At 42.3% G+C, this 22,119-nt stretch overlaps 1 protein-coding gene across 10 annotated transcripts in view; it reads left to right on the top strand.

Annotated features, from left to right (window-relative positions):
- The first annotated feature begins 4,371 nt into the window (after positions 1–4,371).
- The window catches only part of TBC1D1 (TBC1 domain family member 1), a 120,911-nt gene continuing 103,163 nt past the window's right edge, over positions 4,372–22,119 (top strand). For 3 of the 10 annotated variants that reach the window (XM_068943200.1, XM_068943199.1, XM_068943196.1), the window contains exons 1-2: positions 7,197–7,384; positions 14,960–15,467. In XM_068943200.1, the coding sequence (XP_068799301.1) occupies positions 15,051–15,467 (417 nt within the window). In that variant the 5' untranslated portion in view covers positions 7,197–7,384; positions 14,960–15,050. Of the gene's footprint in view, positions 6,380–6,637; positions 6,734–7,196; positions 7,385–14,959; positions 15,468–22,119 lie in introns of those variants that run through there. The other 7 variants (XM_009673357.2, XM_009673354.2, XM_068943203.1 and 4 more) reach the window with 5 other exon arrangements.

Raw genomic sequence — 22,119 nt, 5'->3', positions numbered from 1 at the left:
TCGGCTTTCTGTGACAGACTGGGCTTCTTCTGAGCTGACCCATTACTCATAGATGATCTACATGGCAAGATTCCAGCTACCTACATTAATTATTATCCTGTTCACTTTTGTCCTGCCTGGAAATCTTCTAGGGATTTCATCTATCATACATAGATAAATTTTTAATGTTTGCACTTTACAGAGTAACAGCAAACAGTCTTCATAAAGAAGATCACTTTCTATTGAAAAATGCATTAATCTAGCATTTTTCCCACTCCTATTTCTAAATCAAGGAACAAATAGCAAGCCAGGTGACAAATGCAACAAACCTGTAGCCTCCTACAGATAGCTGGGTAGTTGAAATACGATGCAAGATAAGTGTGCTGCATGTTTTGCGCGCTTATTTGTAGCAGTGGACACAGGAAAAACAAATAAGCAGTATGAATATGCTGTTATTGCACACCTACTCTGCCATGATAGATGTTGCCGTAGTCCATCTGCTTTGCCACCAATCTACGCACGCTTGGCGTGACCAGTTTTAGGACAGTGGTCACCTACTTTCTGGGCTGATGTGAGGGTTTGGAAACAACTTCTTTGCAGCCAGGGCCTTCTGCTGCCACTGTGACAGGGTGGGTGTTACTGAATATTCTCTGCTTGGAAAATGGCAGGTTTCCACTAGTTTGCAATGCTGGTGGAAAAAAAAAGTCTAACCAGAGTAGCAGGGTAGGCCTGACTTCATTGGCATGCAGGATTCAGCAACATGACTGCACTGGTCTTTTATACAGATGTTATACTGGAATACTGATAGGGAACCTGGAACATGTCTGATCTCTGGTACCAATTACAGGTTCGGCTACCATGCTGATAATGGAGCTGTGATGCTGTTGCAGTGATCCTGCCCCGTTTTGTCAGTCTCCATTGTTTTCCTTCAGGGAACCTCCTCATCTCTCTCTCATCCTCCCTGTAACTGATCCCCCCCAAACTGGTTACCTCTGTGTACTAGTACTGTGGGACTGTGACTGTTGGTCACCCAGGATTTAAAGCCCCATTTTTAGGTTATATGGAAGATTTTATGGAGTAGGTGAATATAGTCTAGTGCAAGTTAAGAAGAGCCTTTATAGGCATGCCAAGCAGGCCTGTGAGGTACGGTATGGTGCAGGCAGAGGGGATGCACCTGGAGAGCTCTATAAGTGTCTTAAAGACTGGCAGTGTGGCCAGCAAGAGCTTACTGAGATAGGCTCAGGATGGCTTGGATACCATCTGAAACGGTGTAGGTATGGTCAGGAAAGTGGTTGAATATGAGAGAACTCATCATTCTGTCTTCCCAGGGACAAGGAATCCGCTGCTGCATTCCCTGCTGTCTTAGAAACAGAAATTCCCAACGTTACAAAGGGAAAAAATAAAACGGATTTTCCAAGATGTTCCAACAAGTAGGACAAGCTACGGCATTACAAGCTGAAATTTACTGTTTCCAGTGTCTTTACTAACTTTGTCTTGCATCAGAGAAAGGGGCTCTAGAATTAAAATGAAGAACTGAAACACAAGCAGTAAAAGAAGGGAGGGGTTACCACACAGTCCAACTGATGTTACTAAGCCAGAACTCTTTCACTGCTTCCTCCATCAAAACGTTACGTAAGATAACAAAGCCAAATTCAGAGAATAGAGAGATGATTAGTCTCAGGACAAACATAAAAACAGACAAATGCAATTTGTGAGTAACCAGCCTCGAACTCGGAGTAGAGGCACTAACGTTTTCTCCAGAAATGGCAACTGCCAAGACTAAAATAAGGAATGTTTGCAGTGGACTGAACCCAGTTTTAAGGAAATTCCTGGCTACTTTTAGAGAAAGCTGCATCCCTAAGTTACCAAAACTCATGTAAAATGAGCCTAGTTTTTACAACAGATGAACACTCATAATTCTAATGGAAGTCAATGGAAGTTGTAAACATCTGATTCCCCCAGGAAATCATACCCATGGGGGCAGAGGGGAAAATGCCTTTAGACTGAGGAGAAATTGGCATACTAGTGAAACTCTCCCATTAAAAATGAAAGCACCGACATGCATTAAGACTAGACTAATGGATGTCACTTTAAGGTTATTAGTTTGTTTGCAAATTACGACTAAAATGCACTCCTAGATAATAGTTATTTCAGTAAATTTCATGAAACAGTTTGGCTGGAAGAAAATAAATATATTTCACCTTTCTTACAAACTGTGTGCTTAGTACACAGCATGTATGAAAAATACAATACTTATATTTGAGTTGTGGAAGGATTTATTTGAGACTTTTGCTGTATAACAACAAATTACTCACAAACAACTGAAATTCACTATAAAATAATATGAAAATCGTTGCTTATATTATTTTTTAAATATTCTACGAGTGTGCATTCACCAACAAAATTGTTCCCTGCCCCTTAATCTGCCCATAGGTAAAAAAAGTAAGTGGAAGGTAATCTTCATTAAAATGAACTAAATTGCTTTCTGTGCTTTCTTTCACAGTTTCTTTGCATTGTAGAAGCACAGAGATTCACTCAGGACAGTGTTTCTGCTCAACTTCCAAATGAAAGCAAATATTTTTACTTTGTATAGTGATTGCCAGATAACTGAAATTAGGTCATGCACCATCAGAACACTGTGCCTAACAGGATGAGCCTATTAAACTATCCAATCACATCCTAACATCCATCTAAATAAAATGTAATATAAATGATGGCATAGCATCAGCAGTTTCCAAACAAAGGGAAAAGCTTAAAATACATGATCATTGGTATGTCATTTTCAAATGTATTTACGGGGGAGAGATCTGAAATGTGCAAAAATACAGAGGCAGCAGGCAGGTTCTGTAATACGAGCTCAACTCTTTCCTAACTCTACCCTGATATGTGATAACCTGAAAGCCTCTTGTCTACGGAGATAATCACTAACCACTGTTGCTGTCATGCATTCTTACAGAATATGAAATAGGCAAACATATGCTATGATAACAGCGTCATTAAAATTTTGTTTATGGAATGCCTGGAACTATATATAAATAGCATGTAGAGATGCAATGTCACTGGATAAGAATGTAGCACTTTACCCAGAGCTCATTTAAGTCAAAGGACTTCAAAACAGTTTGCATCATGCCCTTAAGTACTGAACAGATTTATGTGAAACAAATCACAAACAAACACTTAGACTGTTTCATATAATAGCAGTTATAATTATGAGCAACCTAGGGGGAAAGTGTAGATGCTTATAATAAAATTTAAGCAAAATTTAGGTACCTGTGTTCAAAATCATAATCCAAAATATTACTATTGACTGCTAGCGAGCTATGGAGGAACTTCAACTCTGAAAGTAACTCAGGTGAAAACTTAAAACTTCCCATTTGGTTAGCGATGCTTTTCAAAGGATGAGGCTACAACCACAGCTGCCCAAAATTCCCCTCCTGCCCGTGCCTGGATGCACTTAGCTGAAATTTCACTGAACTGCCTGGTTGCAGTGTACCACCCTACACCAACTGTCAGCTCATGAGTAGGTGTTTCTCCTCCTCGGCCCACAAGAGAGACTCCATTACCTAGATGTTCTCAGAGCATGCCTCATGCAAGCCTATATGTTCAGGTTCTGTACAAAACACTGTTTTTTGTTTTGTTTTGTTTTGAAGTGCAGCTGGACAAAGAGACAATGGTGAAACTGGTGTTCTGGCATAGATCATTGTTGCTAGATGTGGGAAGCCCAGGTTCAACTTCCTTCTCGATCTGAAGAAGTTCATGGTGATATGAACCTGGCAATGTTGTAGTGATACGTTCTAGTACTAGCTACCCCTTCATCTCTCCATTTTAAAGCCATGTTTCTGTGAAGAAAAAAGAACAGGGATTTACTATTCCACAAAACTGAACAGAATTACTAAGTCTGGTGTTCAGGACTTTCACCTAAATGAAGATACAGGGATTCTCCTTGTGTATGTTACATAAAGACTTCTTACGGTCTGGAATAAACGACTCCCTGTTGTTTTCTTCTTGTTTTCACACATGAAACTTGGATTATTATTTTTTTTCCTACATAAGGAACATGAAGCTATCTACCACATGGCTATTCAGAAGCACTCCTTTGTCCCATATGAACTTTTTTTTCCCATGTTATCACTGGTAAGACCAAAGTATACATACAGTCACGTATACAAGTTAGCTTTTTTCACATCTAAACACTCTCTGTCAGATACAGCTTTAAACTCTTTCTTTGCATAGGTTCTAAACCCCCTTTGCCAGCATTTTGCTTTCTGTAGTAGCAGTGCTTAACACCACTGCAACCAAGGGTCAGTTAGCTGTACACTGCTGAATACGGTGGAATTTGGTCCAGATGCTTACTGTGTCCTATGCATTTCTCCACTCTTATCTTGTTCGAAATACATTGGTTTTATTACGACATTTTCATCTGTTGTTGAGCTGGTGACAGACATCAAACTAATACCTTTTAAATTCAATGGCAGATCTGGTAGTTTTATTACTTTGACTTTTTAATTAGTTTTAATAAAATACAAAATATTCTAAAATAAAATTATCACAAAAAAAGCAAATATTATACTCAAATTTTCTTTTTCTCAGGCACTCAAATATTACATTTTACTGCACTTTACCAATAAACATTATAGAAGATTGGCTGGATTAAACTGATGATGAGTCCCTGTTCCTCAATAGATTTTCAAGCTGTTTGCCAAAGATAAATACTTCAGGTTTGTTTTGTTTCCCATTAAATGTAAGAAAATATTTTAGGCCTACCTGAATGAAAGAGGGGAAGTGGTTCAAATTCAAGGCAAATGAAACTATTAAACTGATGTAAAAGTAGTTCTTATCCAAGACATTTCACTGTTTATAAAATATTGTATCAGAACACGATTAACTTGACAAAAACTCTGCTCGTCAAAGAACGAAAACATATGAGCTGCAGGATAATAATGATAATAGGAAACAAAACAGAAGGCCCCACTGATGAGCTTAAGCACAGTCCCGTTCCTTTTCCCAGCCATCCAAGAGGAGAGGGAGAGTATGTGTACGTGTAGTGCTCTACTATTGACGTCAGGTGTTGTCCAGGGATTTTCCCAGCAATAAGAAATAGTCTTGTAGGATTCTTATCAGTTTCACTGTCACATTTTGAAAAGCAACAGTGAAGCTGTAAAAGAGTCTTCCTAAAATCAACTTTGGTAATTTGGGAATCCATGACCCTCAGCCAAAGGGCTGGAGCTGCCTGACTGGGAATTACAGTTCACAGTTTTTCCTAACATGACTACTGGAGGCAGCACATAAAATGCTCAGGCAGCAGGCTTAAAACAAACAAAAGGATCTACTGGTCTCATATTTTGAGGTTGGTGGGTGATACCTGGAGTGAGAGTGCTGTCACTGGCCACGGTACTTTAGAGAAGTTGAGAGAGGTAAGAAAAGCAGGAGAGGTGGGGTTCCCTTTACTGCAGCAAAGGATGTTACTGAAAATGAAAGGCACTCATGCCTGTTCTCATATTTGAAGGAGAAGCAGCAAAGTACAGCTTGGGAACAATTGCTGAGGGAACTACTGATCTTTCATACTTATCATTTTACATGTCGGCAATCCTATAAAAATACACTTAGCAAGCAAAAAGTTATGTAGATACAACCACCACACACTTTGTGAGTATGGTTATGTGTTTAGGCACCAGAATGTGTTTGTTTTTTCCAGTTGGGGAAACATTACGCTTGCATTTGACAGCCTACTAGATTATTTTCCTCCTAGCAGAGTGCACGCGCAGCAGCAGAGCAAATTTCCTTGGGAAAGCTTTGATTCTACAAATGCGCACAGACTTAAAAGTAAGTAGATCAGCGGTCTCACTGCCAAGAAGCCTTGAAATTAACTGTGTGCAAAAGTGCTTTGCAGAACTGCAACGCAGGGTGCCTGGATCATCTGGAAAGAGCACTTGCAGAGGAGTATAATTAATTCTCCAGATCCATTCACTTCTTAGCCGCTCTGGCAATACAATGGCCAACTAGTGCCAGCTCTTACAGTTACTTTATACGTGTGGAGGTATGAACGAACGATGTGGCTTCTTGCGCAAGTGGAATGGAAGCACCCTATTTTTTCGGAGGAGCACGTGAGTCTTCAGAAGGCTCTGCCGGGCTCCCACCCCCGGAGGAGCTTGCCCACTTCCTGATGGCTGGCGTAGGGCTGGCGTTCAAGCTTGGTGAGCACGTTTCCCCTTAAAAGACTTTTCCTGCTTTCTGTGCTCACAACCTCGGCCAAGGTCCGCCTAACTGCCGTCGTGAGCCGACGTTATCACAGCAATACAACGACATCCTGTCCTCGTCCCTTGGGGAAGGGCGCCGCTGGGGCAGGCACACCGGCACGGGCCACCGAAACGCTCCTCAGGAGCCAGAGCCGCCTCCGCAGGTGCCCTCAGTCGCGACATGTCGCCGCGGCCTGCTCGGGCCCGGGAGAGCCGCGCGGGCGGGCGGGCGGGCGGACAGACACACAGACACGGACACCCCCCGCCCCCCGCCGCGGGCAGACCCGGCCGCCACCGCCGCCTCAGGCCGGCCGCCAGGGCGCCTCCGGCGGGCGGGCGGGCGGGCACCCCCCCCTCCCCGGCCGCCGCCTGTTGCTATTTTTATCGGCGCAGGCTGCTGCGCGGGGTACGGTGCCCGCGGCGCGGCGGGAGGAGCCCTGCGGCGGGCGGCAGCCCCTGGGCGCCAGGCCGGGCCTTCCCGCGCCGCGCCGGACCGGACCGGACCGGACCGGCGGCAGGTAGGGGCGGGCCGGCCGGAGCCCCCGCGCCGCTCTCCGTGCCGGGAGGCGCGGGCAGCCCGAGGCGAGGCGAGGCGAGACGGCCCGTCCTGCCCGAGCGGGCAGCAGCGGGGGCGGAGGGAGCCCGCCTGGGCCCCCGGGCCCGGCCGCCGCCCGCCTGGCCCCGCGGCGCGGCGAGGCGAGGCGAGGCGAGGCGCCCGTCAGAGGGCTCCCGGCCGCCGCCTCAGCGGGCGCTCGGCAAGCGGCGCCCGGCGGCCCTTCGCCGCTGCCCGGCCCGGCCCGCGGCGCTGGCTCGCAGCGAGGCGTCCCGCGCGGTGAGCCGCCCGCGGCGGGGAGCGGCAGCCCCGGCGGGCCGGGCCGGGCCGGGCCGCTGCGGCCGGCGGGCAGCGGAGCGGCGCTGCGGCGAGGAGGTGCTTTTTTGGAGGGGGTGGGAGGAGGAAAGAGGAAGAGCGGTTTTTCGCTTTGAGGAAGTGAAGCCGTTCAGAGGAGCAATTAGCCATCCGGCTGGTGCGCCGCCAGCGAGCGGGGCGGACCGAGCCGGCAGATGCGTGCTGCTTTCCGGGATTTATCCTCGCAGAAGTCGCCGCCTGTCCCCCTCGCTTAAGGGGCCGCGAGCCGGCTCCGCTCGCGCGCAGCCCGCGCGGGGCGCAGGTAGGCGCCTGGCGGCGGCGGCGGCGGCGCAGCCGGGTCCCCGCCGAACTTGCCGCGCTCGTCGCGGGCGCTGGCTGCGCGCTGGGGGGCGGGGGGAGCGCGGGGGGGCGGCGGGGGCGCGCAGGCCGCCGCGGCAGCGCACCTGTGGCAGCAGCGCCGCTGCCGCTGCGCAGGGCCCGCCGTCCTGCGCGGTCTGGCGCGTTATCGCAGTAGCCCGCAGCCTTCCCGATGCCGGTCAGGGACTTGCTTAGCTTAATGGAGCGTTGACGCGCCACGGTCGTCTTTATTGTTTTAATTTTTGCATTCTTTCCTGCATCGCTCTCATCCTGAAGTATCGCACCAGCAGGCGTAACCCCTTCCAGCACCTGCTCCTCCTTAGAGCAACGCAGTAACTTTTCCCATAACGGTAAAACCGGCCTTTCCTACCGCAGCACGCACTCGGAATTACCTTTAAAATCCCCACACGTCAGCACGGTATTTTCATAGCCCCTTGAATTCGTGTATTGAAAAGGGAGTGATCTCTTGAAAGTGTGCTCACAAGAGGTATGACACAAACGCAGTTATTCATAGTGCAGTTTTAAAAACATTGAGGCGTATGCTGTGTTGCGCTAGGGAGCGAGGCTAGCGTGGCAGAGCTACCCTAGGAGCCTTCAGCAGTGCAGATGGTGGGATTTGTGCCTGCACTTAAGCCCAGAGAGGGAATGAAACATTATGGGTCAAAATTAATAAAATATGCGTTTCCGGAATCACAGATGCCTCTGAGCTGATGAACATGATTATACCATTAACACTTGTAAGCGATGAAACAGAAAGTCACCACTGCTTGATTTGTAGGAGCGCTGAAAGCTGGAAGTAATATACAAAATACTGTTGTGAGAGATACTTGCAGGTGAGAAAAATGACAGGTCAGAAGGAACGCGCAGCACAGTCCGTGATTTGTTGGTGACGAATCATTTTTTGGCATTTTTTTCATTCTATAATTTAGTTAACTGAAAAGTTGGATGCAAGTGTATTGGCCATGGATATGTAATTGAATAAACTGGAATGACTGTCAAGATGTAATGTATCTAGTAAGCTTGCTTTCATGAACTTTTTGTATTGTACTGCACTGGTATGGCAGCCTAATATTTTTTTCGCATCAGTATAAGGCTGACTCTGAAGTATCAATGCTCTAACTTCAATCAGCGGAATATTAATTTCTGTGGACTGTAGTAAGAAAATAGCAACAGATGTCCAGGGCAGGAAGAGTGAACTATTTTCTTCATTTGCTAGTTGTTTATGAACTTGTACGTAGCACAGCCAAGAATATATTGCCATGTTGCTGGCATCTTTTTTTTTTATTAATACTCTATTGAATTATTTTTAACTTATTTGAGGCATAAAATAGATGTCTGTACTGGTAAATATTTTAGGTGTGATGATTGCCACAAAACCAAAGGATTTGCTCAAAGTACAAGGTAGAACATTATTCAGAGCCACATCCAAACCTTCTGAAGGCACTGAGAAGTCAGGATTTAATGCTAGTGTAGAAAAAAGAAAGGAAAGTAATAGTCATTTCTGAGGAGCTTGGACTTCTGCACTTCCACATGATCCTACATGCAACAGCCCTAGTTTCAGAAGGAAACAACCGATAATAAATTGTTATGAGATAAGATCACAACAAAAAAGTACCTCATGATTCCAAATGCCGGACCGAATTGAGTTAGAGCTATCTGAAAATTTAAAGCATCCTGCGGTATGATATCTAAATAGTCTAATTCAATTATACAAAACAAGACAAAAGCATTATTTGAAGCCTACAAGCAAAAAGATAAAGCTTGCAACTAGCTGCCCTAGAGAACAGTTTAATAGTTGCTATGTTGTGATACCACAGATTTTTCTGTATATTTTCGGAAACATGAAAGGACCTTTTCTCAGCAGTGACCATAACATATCTCAGCAGTGACCATAACACAACATACCTCATACATATTTTTGTTTGTATTCCTCTATATATCCTGTAAGGTGGATAAGGAAATCTGTCAGCATGGGTGAAGACAATTTAAATCTCTGTTGGGGATCAGACCGAGAGGGAGAGGAGTGGTATTTGGTTCTGGCCTGTGTTCTGGAGTTCTGGCTGCAGGCCAGGGCTCTCCTCATAATCCTCCAGTACTGTGATATTTCTGCTAAAATAATCAGCAGCAAAGTGCAGTCAGTACCAATGCCTGTGCTCCATTTGTCAGGAGGGCTCAGTGCTAATGCTGTGCAGAGAAGAGCTAAACAAATTTGCGCTCTCTAAGACCAGCTGTTCTTCATAAGACCTTGCTATACTCTTGGAAGTTTTGCTTACCTTCTTTGAGGCAAAAAAAAAAAAAAAAAGGATTTGCAAATAAAAGCTGTGCTGTCATGTCAGCAGCCTGATGTGAAGTAACTGTGTAGTTGTCCCCCAGAAGAACTGCTAAGGTTTAGGAAGTTGGGGTCTCTCCGTTCAACAACTCACAGGCCAAACTCCTCCTTTAATCTTTGACGTGCTGAAGCTCTGACTGCTTCCTTGCTTGACACATCTCCTAACCTCATCAGTTTTGCCAATGCTCCAACTGCTACCCACCGGAGAAAGAGCAGGAGGAGAATGGAAGGTTGCTTTGATCAATTAACAACAGTTAAGATCGCAGAAAAGTTATGTTTTGAACAAGAGTCTGAGTCTTCTGGACGCATCTTTGGCTTGAATTTAGTCCAGTCCAGAAGAAACAATGGATAAAGACTCTTCCTCGCTGTTGCAGCTGCTGCTTTTTTTTTTTTTTTTTTTTGAATCATATGGGTTCTCTTGGTTTAGAACAGTCTCTCCCCCTTCTTCATCTTTTTGTCTGTATTAGCTTGAGTCCATCCCGAATCTCTCTGGCCTTTCCCCAGCCGCCAGAACCTAATTTCCAGTACCCCACCCTCCCGGTTTATTCTCCATACCCCTAAAGAATCTCCTGCCTGACCACAAAGCTGACCTGGCCCTGTCTGAACTACAGCCCTATACTTTGTCCTTATAATGAAATCTTTACTCTCCTGAGAGAAGGTGAGTTTTGAGAAGTGTTATCCTATGTTATCCACAGCTGCTGAGACTGGCACCTGTGTCCTTTGTGCTATGGCACCAACTTTTCTCTGAAAGCATCCCTTTTAGTTTCCAGTGGCATGAAAAGATGGGACTGCGGTCTGATTTGGGCAAATGAGAGCCTGCTATTTTTATTTTAAACGCAGTGTCAGATTTTGCTAGACCAGGACTACCAGCATTGTGTTTGCATGCTGAGTAAACCTGCTCCCATCTCGTGAGAAGCAATTGGGTTGGTCCTGGTGAAGAAGCTGAAAACAAAGAGCACGTGTGTTCCCACGTGTATCTTTCCCATTAGCAAGCAAGTCTGGTGTCTCCTAGGACAGAAGGTGGGCTTAGATTTATTAGTATGGCTTTGTAGGGTGTATTAAGCATAACTCTGTGACAGCTGATGTGTGATAGCCTAAAAGTGTTGCTGGGCAGGCAGTTTTGAGTTGAGCATGCAGTGTACAAAATCTGTTCCATTATTCTGCTGTTCTTATTCACGTCAATTTACTGCAATATCAGTGATAAGAATCAGATCCTTGTCCTTGTTTAGAAACATTTACAATTGAGGTCTAAATCTCATCAACAGTGACAAGTGTGGAGACTAGGGAAGCTATATCCATTGTTCTGTGTAAATATCATGCGTGCCAGTTTGCCTGGCTGTTGTTATGCTGATGAAGTAAATGCAACTAAATCAAAGCAAGCTAAACAATGGCAACATTAAGATACAGTTAGGAGAATATTAAGATTTCTCAAAGAGACAGCAGTCAAGCTGCTAGCTGGCGAACGCTACTCAGGTTGATACCATATGCTCCTCTCAGCTCTGAGTGCAAGGGCAAAGGAGATACTAAACTTTAGAAGATGCCGATGGAGGGGAGAAGGAGGAGGTCGTCCCAGTAACGTCAGTGAGCACTGAGAGAGATACGAGGAGAGAATAAACAGAGACGTTCAGTGTGTGCTGAGCAAAGCCTGACGAGTAGCTGGGCTGAGTGGCGCTTCTTAAGCTGTCAGAGGAGGATTACAGGGTGGGTGGAAGGAAATGAGCAGACAGCTTTGTTTTATACCTTACCATTTTCTCTTGGATTAAAGGCTAAATAAGCTTCTTTCACTTTCAAGAAGCTGTTTGTGAGTTAATAAGTCAGAGACTTGGGAGCAAAGGAAACTTATCCAGGCCTGTTGTATTAATATGGCTGCTAAACAGGGGTGCTGCACCTGCAGCTCCAGGTCTCACAGGGATGAACTGTGTGGTAGCGACAAGAGATGGGAGAAGGTGCCTCAACTCCGTGTGGCAGAGTCAGGGCAGACAGAGAGGGGCCCAAAGCACAGCTGCTCTTTAATCATAATGTGTGCTTGATTTTGTGTCTAGAAATAGGCCTGTTCATCTTAACAGAACTATTCTTAGAGCTAAATTAAGCATGCATATGAATACATAATGGTCTGGGAGTAAAACCTAGTCTTTGATGTAAACTTAAAGCACATCAACTTCAGTAATACAAAAATGGTATAATTTGGGGGGGGGGGGGTTGCATGAAAATGAAGATAAGGACGATATTTGGAGGAAGTAAAGAATGAATGGCTGGGAAAAGGGAGACAAAAAAGTGGTAATGTGGTGGATTAGATGAGGAAACCTTCTGATACCGCTAAACTTGTACTCTGAGAATCTGCACTTCTAGTCCCTCATATTGTTAGGAAAAAAACAGCATTCTAACTTGCAGTTAGCTGTTTTGATTTAATATTGCAAACTGTTATTCTTTAGAAATAACAAATGCAGACACCGGAGCATTTATGTTGTTGACTTTGCAAGGTGTTTATTTTTTTTTAAAAGAAATGAATGCCAAGAAGCTTTGCATTTATATTAAATACATTCCAGCAGTACTGTGTTTGTTGAAGTATGACAGAGCGTTACCCTGTTTTTGTTTTTTTTTTTAATACTGTTTAGTCCTTAGGGTTTGCACTCAAAATAATGTATTATATTCTGTTGTGATGTTTATTCCTATTTGAGGCGGCAGTGCTTTCTGGGTCTGGGATAAAAGAGCATGGTGGATGAACGTTGATATTCCAAATGAGACTTTCTCTCTTCCTTGAAAAGTTGACTTAAATGAGGACAGCTCTGTTGCATGTTTACATGCATTTTATGTAATCACATTTAAAAAAAAATTCTGAGAAAACAAAACTGAAAACTGATTTGAACAAAGAGTACATGGCTGTCTAGTGGCGTAGTCTGCCTGATTTCAACTGAGAATGGAGTTTTCTTAGGCTTATTATTCTGAGGCTGTGATGTTTGCCACTAAGTAATGAGAACACTGTAACATATTACCTCAATATTCATGCTTTTTGGACCACACACCAGTGGTGGTGAATGAATCCAATCTTCCCTGCAAGCTGCTGAACTATATTTTCTTGTTATGCTTGAGGAGAAAAAATTCATAAGTGTGTCAAAGAGGAAGAGACAATTTTGGTTCCAGATGGAAGCAAAACTACAAAGATAATCATGTTACAGCATTCTGTTTGATAAGGTGTAAAAATGCTTTCTGAACCTGCTATATCCCATACTATGCAATGCATTTGTAATCATTGTATGAAAGGAGAGGTTTGTTCTCTTGCTTATTTGTGAAACAAAAAGACAAATGTGAAAAAATTTCAGTATAATTAAAATGAGGCATAAAAATTCTGTGTTTATATGCCTCTCCTTCCTCCCACCACCACACAGACACATGCACATGGATTTATAAAAAGGCTAGAACTCTGTGAATGCCTTTTTAAAAGTTGTCCTACGCATCTAGAATGTTACTTATTTTATGATTTTTTTTTTCAAAGAATGTCTTCAAAAACCTGCAGTATTGGATTCTCTGACTAAATTTGGCATCTCTGGAAGCAGTAATGTAGCCACAGAGTTTATCTATCGTAAGACTCCCAGAATTCCCAAAAAGTAAATCTACCCGAATGTCTGGTTCCTAGAGTTCTCAAGTCCTTACAGTTTGCAAAACTACTGCAGAACCGTTTTTTCCCATTTGAACATTTGCAAATTAGTTGCACATTAAGCATTTGTTTAGTTTAAAATATATTTCCAACTTGAAATTTTCTCCAAACAGTTTTCTTATCCTAAATTTGAGATATCTGCATTCATTTTCAACAAAGCGTAGCACCGTTTAGAAACTCAGCTTGAAAATATTGGTAGAAGGACGAATGAAGGACAACATTTAATGTAAACTCATGAGAAAAATACTGCTGCTTTTTGATCAGGTTTGTAGATGGACAAAGACAAGACATGCTGTTGTCACAGTAAACAGATACTATTTGCTAAAGTATTCGTTCAAATGTAATTAAAACATATATAATTAAAATGTATATAATTAAAAAGAGATCTTGACACTGCCCACGTTGTTTTTAATAGGTCTTTCATGGGAAAGTTTCAGAAGGTTGAGGGTAAGGTAGTGTCATGATATTTAAAGTAGGCAATTATAGGCCTGTCAACTTCTCTTCAGTCTCGCACAAAATAACGCAACAGCTGAAACCAGACTCAGTTAATGAAGAGGTAAAACATGATAATGTAATCAATAGCAATCTATATGTTTTTATGGACTCTAGGTTTTGCAGAACTAATTTGATAGATAAATGCAGCTGCTTGATTTTGTCACTAAAATTATTAATATGTAATAATAGTAGTAGTAAATGCTGGGTATAACAGGGTGTTGTAAGGTATTTAACTTGGTTCCATATGATATTTTAAGAAAAGAAAATGATACAGTATCAACGTGGCAAACACTAAATATTCCTGGCTAGCTGACAGGCCTCAAAATGCAATTATATATAATGAATCATCGCCTGTTTTTTAGTGGGTTCCTGTAAGGATTGTTGCTTATCTGTACAGGTTTATCAGTTATTAGTTAGTTCACTGTTGTTAGCTTTTTCGGATGATCTAAAGATTTCTGGCATGTTATTTAATGAAAAAGTCTGATTGGTAACAGCAGATGATTGCTTAGCAAACTATACACAAGTAAACAACCCCATATGAGTGGCCAAATTTAAAATCATCCAGCCTATGAATAAGAAAGGTAAGCCATTTTTTGAGTGTGAAACTATCATCTCAGCAAGCATTGACTTCAAACGTCATAGAGGTTGTAATAGCTAACCTGAGTTTTTTTTGTGATAATAAGATTGGAGTAGGCCAATGTGATACACGTGTGCAAACAGGAACAGACTAGGAAGAAGGTGCATTTTTGAGTGTAATTAATCATTAGATGATTTAACAAGGGTTGTAAGAGCAACTCTTAAATCAGGACTGACTTTTTTCCAGGTGATGTGTTGTAGTGCTATTGTGATGATTGGACCTGAAATAGTAAGATCCAGTGTAGGGAAAACATGTGTTTAGGTAGAGAGTGGTAAATGATCCGAATGTCTCTTCTGATCTTCTGATGTTAATCTGTTAAATATTTTCATTACCGACCATTCTTTTTTAATAGGAAAACTAAGCAGTTGTTGCAGCCCTTACATAACTATTTTTTTCCTTCCAGAATTCCTTAACTAAAGGAAGTGGCCAAGCGTCATCATTCCATGGACCTGAAATATCGGTGAATTATTCTAGCTTCCCTTCTGGATTGTAAAATGGAGCCAATAACATTCAAAGTTAAAAAATACCAAGCATCTAGTGATCTCTCAGTGAATTTCACTCTCCAGCTTGTTGGTTCTCTGCCAGTGCATTCACTAACCACCATGTCAATGCTGCCTTGGGTTGTGGCAGAGATCCGGCGGCTCAGTACAGAGTCTGTCAAAGAAGAACCCAGCACCAGCCAAATCCGGCTTTATGTTTCACCAGCAAGTCTGCGATGCGAACCAGACACGGGGAAAAACCAGCAGTGGGATCCTTTGATTTGCTCAAGTTTGTTCGAGTACAAGCCACAGCATGTCCACAAGTTGATTCACAACAGCCACGATCCAAGCTACTTTGCTTGTCTGATAAAGGATGGAGCAGCAAATCAGCAAAGTGTCTGCTATGTTTTCAAAGCTGATGATCAAACAAAAGTAAGTAAAAAGAAAAAAAAAAAACCCTAAGCAACCGATCCTCAGAATATTACTTATGAATTTACTCTTCTTCTGTTATCAAGTGTTTTACAGAGTATGATGGGAATGTGGAGAAGTCAGCACGACCTCTTGTAAAATGGAGTTGCTTCTGTGCTGTTTGAAGCTTCACCACAGTGTAAGATTGTAAGGTGGTATTTGCAGTTGAAGACTGGATCTCTCTAAAACTCACCAACAGGTTTCACGTCACTTGATGTCAACAGTTGTATTGAGTTTGAACTACTCAGTATGTGAAGTGAAAGGTGTGCAATTCTTTTGCAGGATCAGAGCCTGAATTGCATTGGGTTAGAAAACACTATAGTTTGGGTTACAGGCTGAAATCTTGGCCTTCTTTAAGTCAGTGAGAGTTTTTCTGTTGATGTCACTAGGGCTAGGATTTCACCCTTTAATCACTGTGAACTTTATCTAATCCTAAAGTCAGACCTCTCAGATTTCTGTTTTTCTGAGCAGAGACCTATGTGACTGGGAAAGAGAGGTGCCTCCTTCCTCAGAAGAAGGAGGGGAAAGGGTGGAGCCTCAATGCACAGCACGCTTCCAGCCCGCAGACAGTGTGGAAACCTCTTCCTGGCTCTTTAGTCCACAGAGCCTGGCACGTGATGTCAGAGAGCAGATGAGAGGCCACAACACAGAGCTGCAAATCTGATATGTAGGCTGGCCGCACGGGGTTGCAAGCTAGGACTCGGCTGTGCAAGTCTCGCACTGTGGGTGACATTTGGCTCAGTCTGCATTTCACACGAGTAACTTTTGGCCTTGCTGAAAAGGTTGCAGCATTAAAAATAGTCAGTTTTTTTCTTCTGTTGTTTGAGAATAATGTGAGACAATGACTCATGGGTGAGTAAGGTGAGCAAAATTTGGCACAAGGCCAAATGATAGGTTGATAATCTACTGCTGGCAGAGCAGTGGCGTGTCCCGCACCATGTGAGCGTAGACTCTATAGTTATGTCAGAAGAGAGCGTGTGTTGCTAGATGCTGCTTGCTCGACTTATAGGAGAAGTCCAGCTGAAGCACCTTGGAGATATTACTTGAATATGTAATGAATGTGGGATTTATGCCTTCCACCCAATAAGCAAAACATTGTACAGTTCCAAATCTGTGGTCTGTGGCTTAGAGCTCAAAACATATGGAAAAAACTTTAGTTAATTCCCCCTAGATAAAAAGGCAGTTCAGTAAATTACAAGGCAAATATGTTGTAAATCGTAAGCATTCGAGTAAGAGATCCTGTCAAGTTAAAATGTAGAATGCCAAATTTCTATATGTAAGGAGGTAAAAATAAGGAGTAGATGTTTTAGGACTTGGCATTGAATAGAGGCCGTTAAATGCATTTTGCATTTTGCTTACGTGCTTCATTTTGTGGCTTGTGGTTTTACAGGATTATGGTTCGTAAGCAACACTGATCACCTGCAAAACATTTTCTTTTGCAGCAGCAGATTGAAAAGCAAGTCTGTTTTCCATGTTTGATCACATTTTAGACCTGTTTGATCACATTTTAGACCTGTTTGAAACGAAAGAGAGCAAAATAAGTATCTAGTTAAATTTTCAGCTGTGTCTACATGTTTTTGGACAGAACATAGAATTTCTGGGTGCGTATTTTAACTATCTAGCAGCAGATGCACACAGCTATCTGTCCTTTCGAAAACTACCCTCCCCCTCGACAGGAAATTGAATTCTAGTCATTTAACTTGCCTTGACTGTAAGGCTGTTTCTCTTGACTTTTCTGAGAGCTAGGTTCCTAAATAGGAAGTAGACATCTAATCAGCATTTGTGGACCTATATTCTATTCTATTAGAATATAGATTCTACCAGGATGCTGGAAATGCCAGAATCTCCAAAAGTCAAGCCTGGGGTAATTTACTGAAATTTGGCGTAGTTTCTGAATAATCTACCTTTTACATATATTTCTTATGCTTTACAGGGTTTTGTTATTCTGCCCTGAGTACTTCTATGTAAATCTGATCAGCATATTAGTGTTTGTACGTTTATGAAGAGGAGAGAACTGATTACATATCTTTTAGATACCCAGCTTGGAAGCATAGGAAGGAACTGGATATCTTTGTTATAAACTAAGGGAGGTATTTGTTAAAAGCGGCTTGAGTTGGGATGAAGGACTTAGCACTAGGTGGCTGCAGCTTATGTTCACCTTCAAAAGAAACAAATCTTAGAAACTAGACTTTTGCAGCCTATGTGACTCAGCAGACTCTGATGCGGGCCTTCTTGTTCCCAAGGACTTCTTTTCAGTGTCTGCAAAACCTGCTCTGAAGAATTAAAAGCAGTCTTCCAGGCCGAACTGCATTGTCAGGGGTACTTTCCTGTCTGTTGAGCCCCCCGACAGACAAAAAATGTTTAGCATATTTTTTTCCATTAGCTTCAGCTGTGTAAAGGAGCCACAGTAGTCCAGATAGATTTAGTCACAGAGTTTGGGTGCTGATAACTCTTTACCCAGTGATCTTGGACCTTCAGACTTCTGTGATAACTGTACTTCACCTATTTTTATTAAAAACAGGTTACTGATTATACTATATTGCAAACTACAAGAGCTGCAATTCTTTGTGTTTTCACAGATAAATCTGTGCTGGGGCTATATTTGACAAGGAGTTCTCAGATTAGCTCAGGTCTAACTGAGAATTTGAGGTACAAGGTAATTGTGCTTTTGCAATTAAGTTCTGAGTTTATCTCCCCATTAGGATAAGTAGAATGAAAGAGGGCAGAAGGTTGTCTATGGGAGAAGTAGGCTAGGAAGATTAATATATTAAGAGGAAAGCAGGTAAGTGGAAGGACTAAACAGTGAAGGCCTTTGAGGAGGAGAAAAAGAAACTTGAACTTGATGCAGACAGAGAAATAGCAGTGGAGGTGGTAGAAGGTACAGAAAACCAGGCAATAGTCAGGCTTCTAGCATCAGCACTGGTGAGAGACTGGAGTTCATTCACTGTAGTCGTATTCCTTTGTATATACATACTGAGCCTGAACATATACTCAATTACTGAGAGATTAATTATCTGTATAGTAAAAAAGCATTTTGTTAATGGGAGACAATTTTTTTTCTGGGTGATTTTTAGTTAAAATCTAGAGTTGGTGGGCGTGGAGGGGAATGTATGTAGTTTTTTTTCTGGATATGAATGCAGGGTTGTCAGGTTCATTGTTATTCCATTACCAACATGCTCTCTTTAGAGAAGACATGAGTAGGTGAGTAATTAATGCTAAATAACGTCAGGATTCTTTGCTAGGAATTCTGTGTGCTGCTCCTTTAGAAGTAAAAGAACAGGCGGTGCCCTATTATGTCACTCTGTAGGATCTTGTATAGTTATTTCCATTGCATCATCATGGCAGTGTATGGCCTGCTTGCTCTGCTGGGCTGTAGCAGTAAATAGGGAAGGGCAGAGGGAGCATTCTTGGCAAACTGCTGCTTGACCCCTTACTTGAAAACAAGCACATGCACATAGAGATCATTCCACTCCATTTAGTACTAGAAGGAATTTTGAGGAGTTTGCACTGCCTAGGGACAGCATCTCTCATGGATTAGAGTTCTCCTTTCTAAGCAGATCTATCATCTCTGGGATTTGGAGCCTCCTTTCCTTCCTTATGGATAATCCCAGTAAGTTTCCACTTGTTAGCGATAGTGGAGTTGCTTATGCCTTCACCCCCATTCTGTGGAGGTTCTAATGTGGCTTCGTGTTTGAGAAATGTCTGCCCCATAATGGGGCTGAAGTGTTAAGGCATATTCTTTGTGGGTGCTCAGGGACAGAGATGGATTCAATTATATTGCCTGGGGAAGCTGACAAAGACTACTAGCAGGTCATAGGCAGAGACTGTGCATGCCATGTTGAGTGGTGAGAAGCTGCAGCCTTGCTGAACAGCTTAGTCAGAGCACTCGGGTGCTGTACAAGTGTAATGGCTTGACCACAAACATACTCATTACCAGCCTGCGTGTTTTCCCAGTGACTTGCAGTCTGAAATTTAAGTTTTATGGAAATGTGATGTTGTTGGCATCATTGTTGTTGAAAACTATTTACATTAAAAATTATTCTCCTTTTTTTGTCCTACACTTCAAATGTGGTGGTTTGGAAGATACAGTGTTTTGAACTGTAGATGAAGCGTACAGTTCCCTTAGTAAACTCATTCTCCACGTACACAACTCCACTTTCTTGCTATACGACCCCTTGCTTAATTGACTCTTGAGAAATGAAAGAGAAAGATAAGGAGAAGCTGACAGAATATTGTTGCAGCGTACCAGTCTCCCGATGGTTACGAAGTAGCCAAAGCATTCCTGAAAAAGAATAATCTCTGTTCCTATTTTCAATGTAGAAAAGTAATTCTGTGCCCCATGATGTTGATCCTGCTTTGGTGCATCAGGTGATTTGTTTTACTTGGCTATGTTTATTCCTATTTGCTGGTTGGTTGGGCTGGCAAATGGAGTACTGGTTACTGGTTTGCTGGCAAATTTATCTGATAGTGCCCTTGGCCAGTTCAGATGTAAGGCGAGCTAAGCTTGTTCTGTCCTTTCTTACGTTTTTATATTTATTTTAAATAAGGAGTAACAGTTCTAACATTAATGGTTTCATAGAAATCTGAGATGTCTCAAGGAGTGAAGGACTAACCTATGTTACGAACACGCACTCTGAATTTACTGGCAAGATGACAGTTACAAATTGCAATTGATAATGCAGAGTGAAAGTTGGCAGACAGCACTGCCACCTTTATCTAGTGAAGCAGATGCTCAAAATGTCTGGAAGTTTCTCTTCTTCCTTCTGTAATATAAACTGGATGTTTATAGGATTTGGGAGAGATCATAAAAACTTGAGCCAGATGTCTTATTCCTGTAAGATTATCAACAACTTATGCAGAACTGGGATATGAAGAAATATAAGTTCAATTTGGATTTTCAAAGGGTTAAGTTCTTTTTTTTTTTTTCCCACCCAGAAATCTGGATGCAAATTGTCATAACAACCTGTAATATATACTTGCGTTTATCAGAACTGTTACTGCTATAATGGGAAAACACTGATAGAACTGTTCTTTCCTATTATGTAGAGAGACATTGCTGCTGATTTGAGCAGGATCACAGATGCACAAGACATGCCCAAGTCTACTTGATTCTTCTGAATCTTCACTCTGCAGGGTCAGAAAGCGGGGACAGCCCTTGGGCCAGGAGTTGGTCTTATGTCAGCTGCAGGAATATTGGTGTCAGAGAGGCAATGTCTGTGCAGTAGCGGCTGACAGAGACTTGCTCTGGATCTGAGCCTGCTCTTTAGGTCCCTGGCACTCTTCCCATTGGTTTCAGTGGTGCCAAATCTATCCCATAGTAGGTGCAGATAAGCTACATCCCCTTATACTGAGGCACTCTTCAAAATGTGACGTTTTCCCTGTTGTTGTGCTATTTGGTTACAAGAGTGATTTCTCCTTTTGTCAGAGGTCTTTATTTTCTGTCACGCCAATTGCATTAACAGTCACTTTACCCAACCACCTTTTAAATAACCTTCACCTACTTTTATGAGTAACAATAGCTTATGCACTTAAGTAGATCATGCTGTATTACCTAGAATGCAGAACACTCAGTTATGTGGTTTGTGATCTGATTATGTACTGCAGAAGCTGGTTTCAGATAATCGAGACTTAGCTCTGTGCAGCCTCACAGGGAGCTGAAGCTGTGAGTGAACTTCACATTATTCATCTATAAAAGGAATAGCAAAAGCCCAGTGAACTCCAGCGCAGTTGTTGTGAGGCTTAGCTTCATAACTGAGTATTCTTACGCAACTTATTTTTGCGTTGGACTCTAAAGTATGGCCTTACTAAGTATCCTTTTATTAAAAGGACCGCTTCCATTTATTAAAGGAATTCAGGGAAGGTGATTGTAAAGATAGAGGAGATCTTTTTCTACTTTGTGTTATTGCTCGATGAGTCTAGGAAGATTAAAATTTGATTTTATTTTTTCTCTTTTGCAAAAAGCATAGAACTCCATGGAAGCAAAATGGAGTAGCTGGATTTACTGCACTGCAGCTGAGAGCTACATTTGGCTGTGTTTTCTCCCTCCTGTTCACATGGGCCTTTTTTTTTTGATGAAATTTCCTTAACTGCAAACCGCTACTGCTGTTTTTTTGGTTTAAAAAGTGTCTCCACATGTCTCCAAATGCTAGCTGGAGAAATTCATATAAAAAAAAAAGGCAGAAGGGAAAAACAAACAAATGAAGGATCAAATACATATTTGCGCAAGTATATAATTCAGTATATAAAGTAGATCAGACTTTCTCTGTAAGTCTTAATAGAGTATCCTGTGTAATGCAAGCAGCCAGCTATACTTTAGCCACTGTCACAAAGTAAACAGGGTCTACACTGATCCTGAGCGTACAGCATAACTGTGGCTGCACCAACTCTGTGCTTGAGATCTGTTCAAAGGATTTGTGTGTGTGTGAATTCCCTTTTCTTTTAGGGGGCTTTTGCAGCCAATGACTCTGTCCGTAGCAGTATGGATCCGAAGCCTTTATGAGGCTCTTGTCAATATGTAGAGTAAGTTTGTGATATTCCTGAATGAAATCCTGGCCTAATTGAAGTTCTCCTATATTCACCTTCTTTTTGTAAGAAATACTGTGTAATCTTCCTCAAC

Source organism: Struthio camelus, chromosome 4 (assembly GCF_040807025.1).
Source record: "Struthio camelus isolate bStrCam1 chromosome 4, bStrCam1.hap1, whole genome shotgun sequence".
NCBI classification, from domain to species: Eukaryota; Metazoa; Chordata; class Aves; order Struthioniformes; family Struthionidae; genus Struthio; species Struthio camelus.
This window is presented reverse-complemented; position numbering and strand designations above follow the sequence as displayed.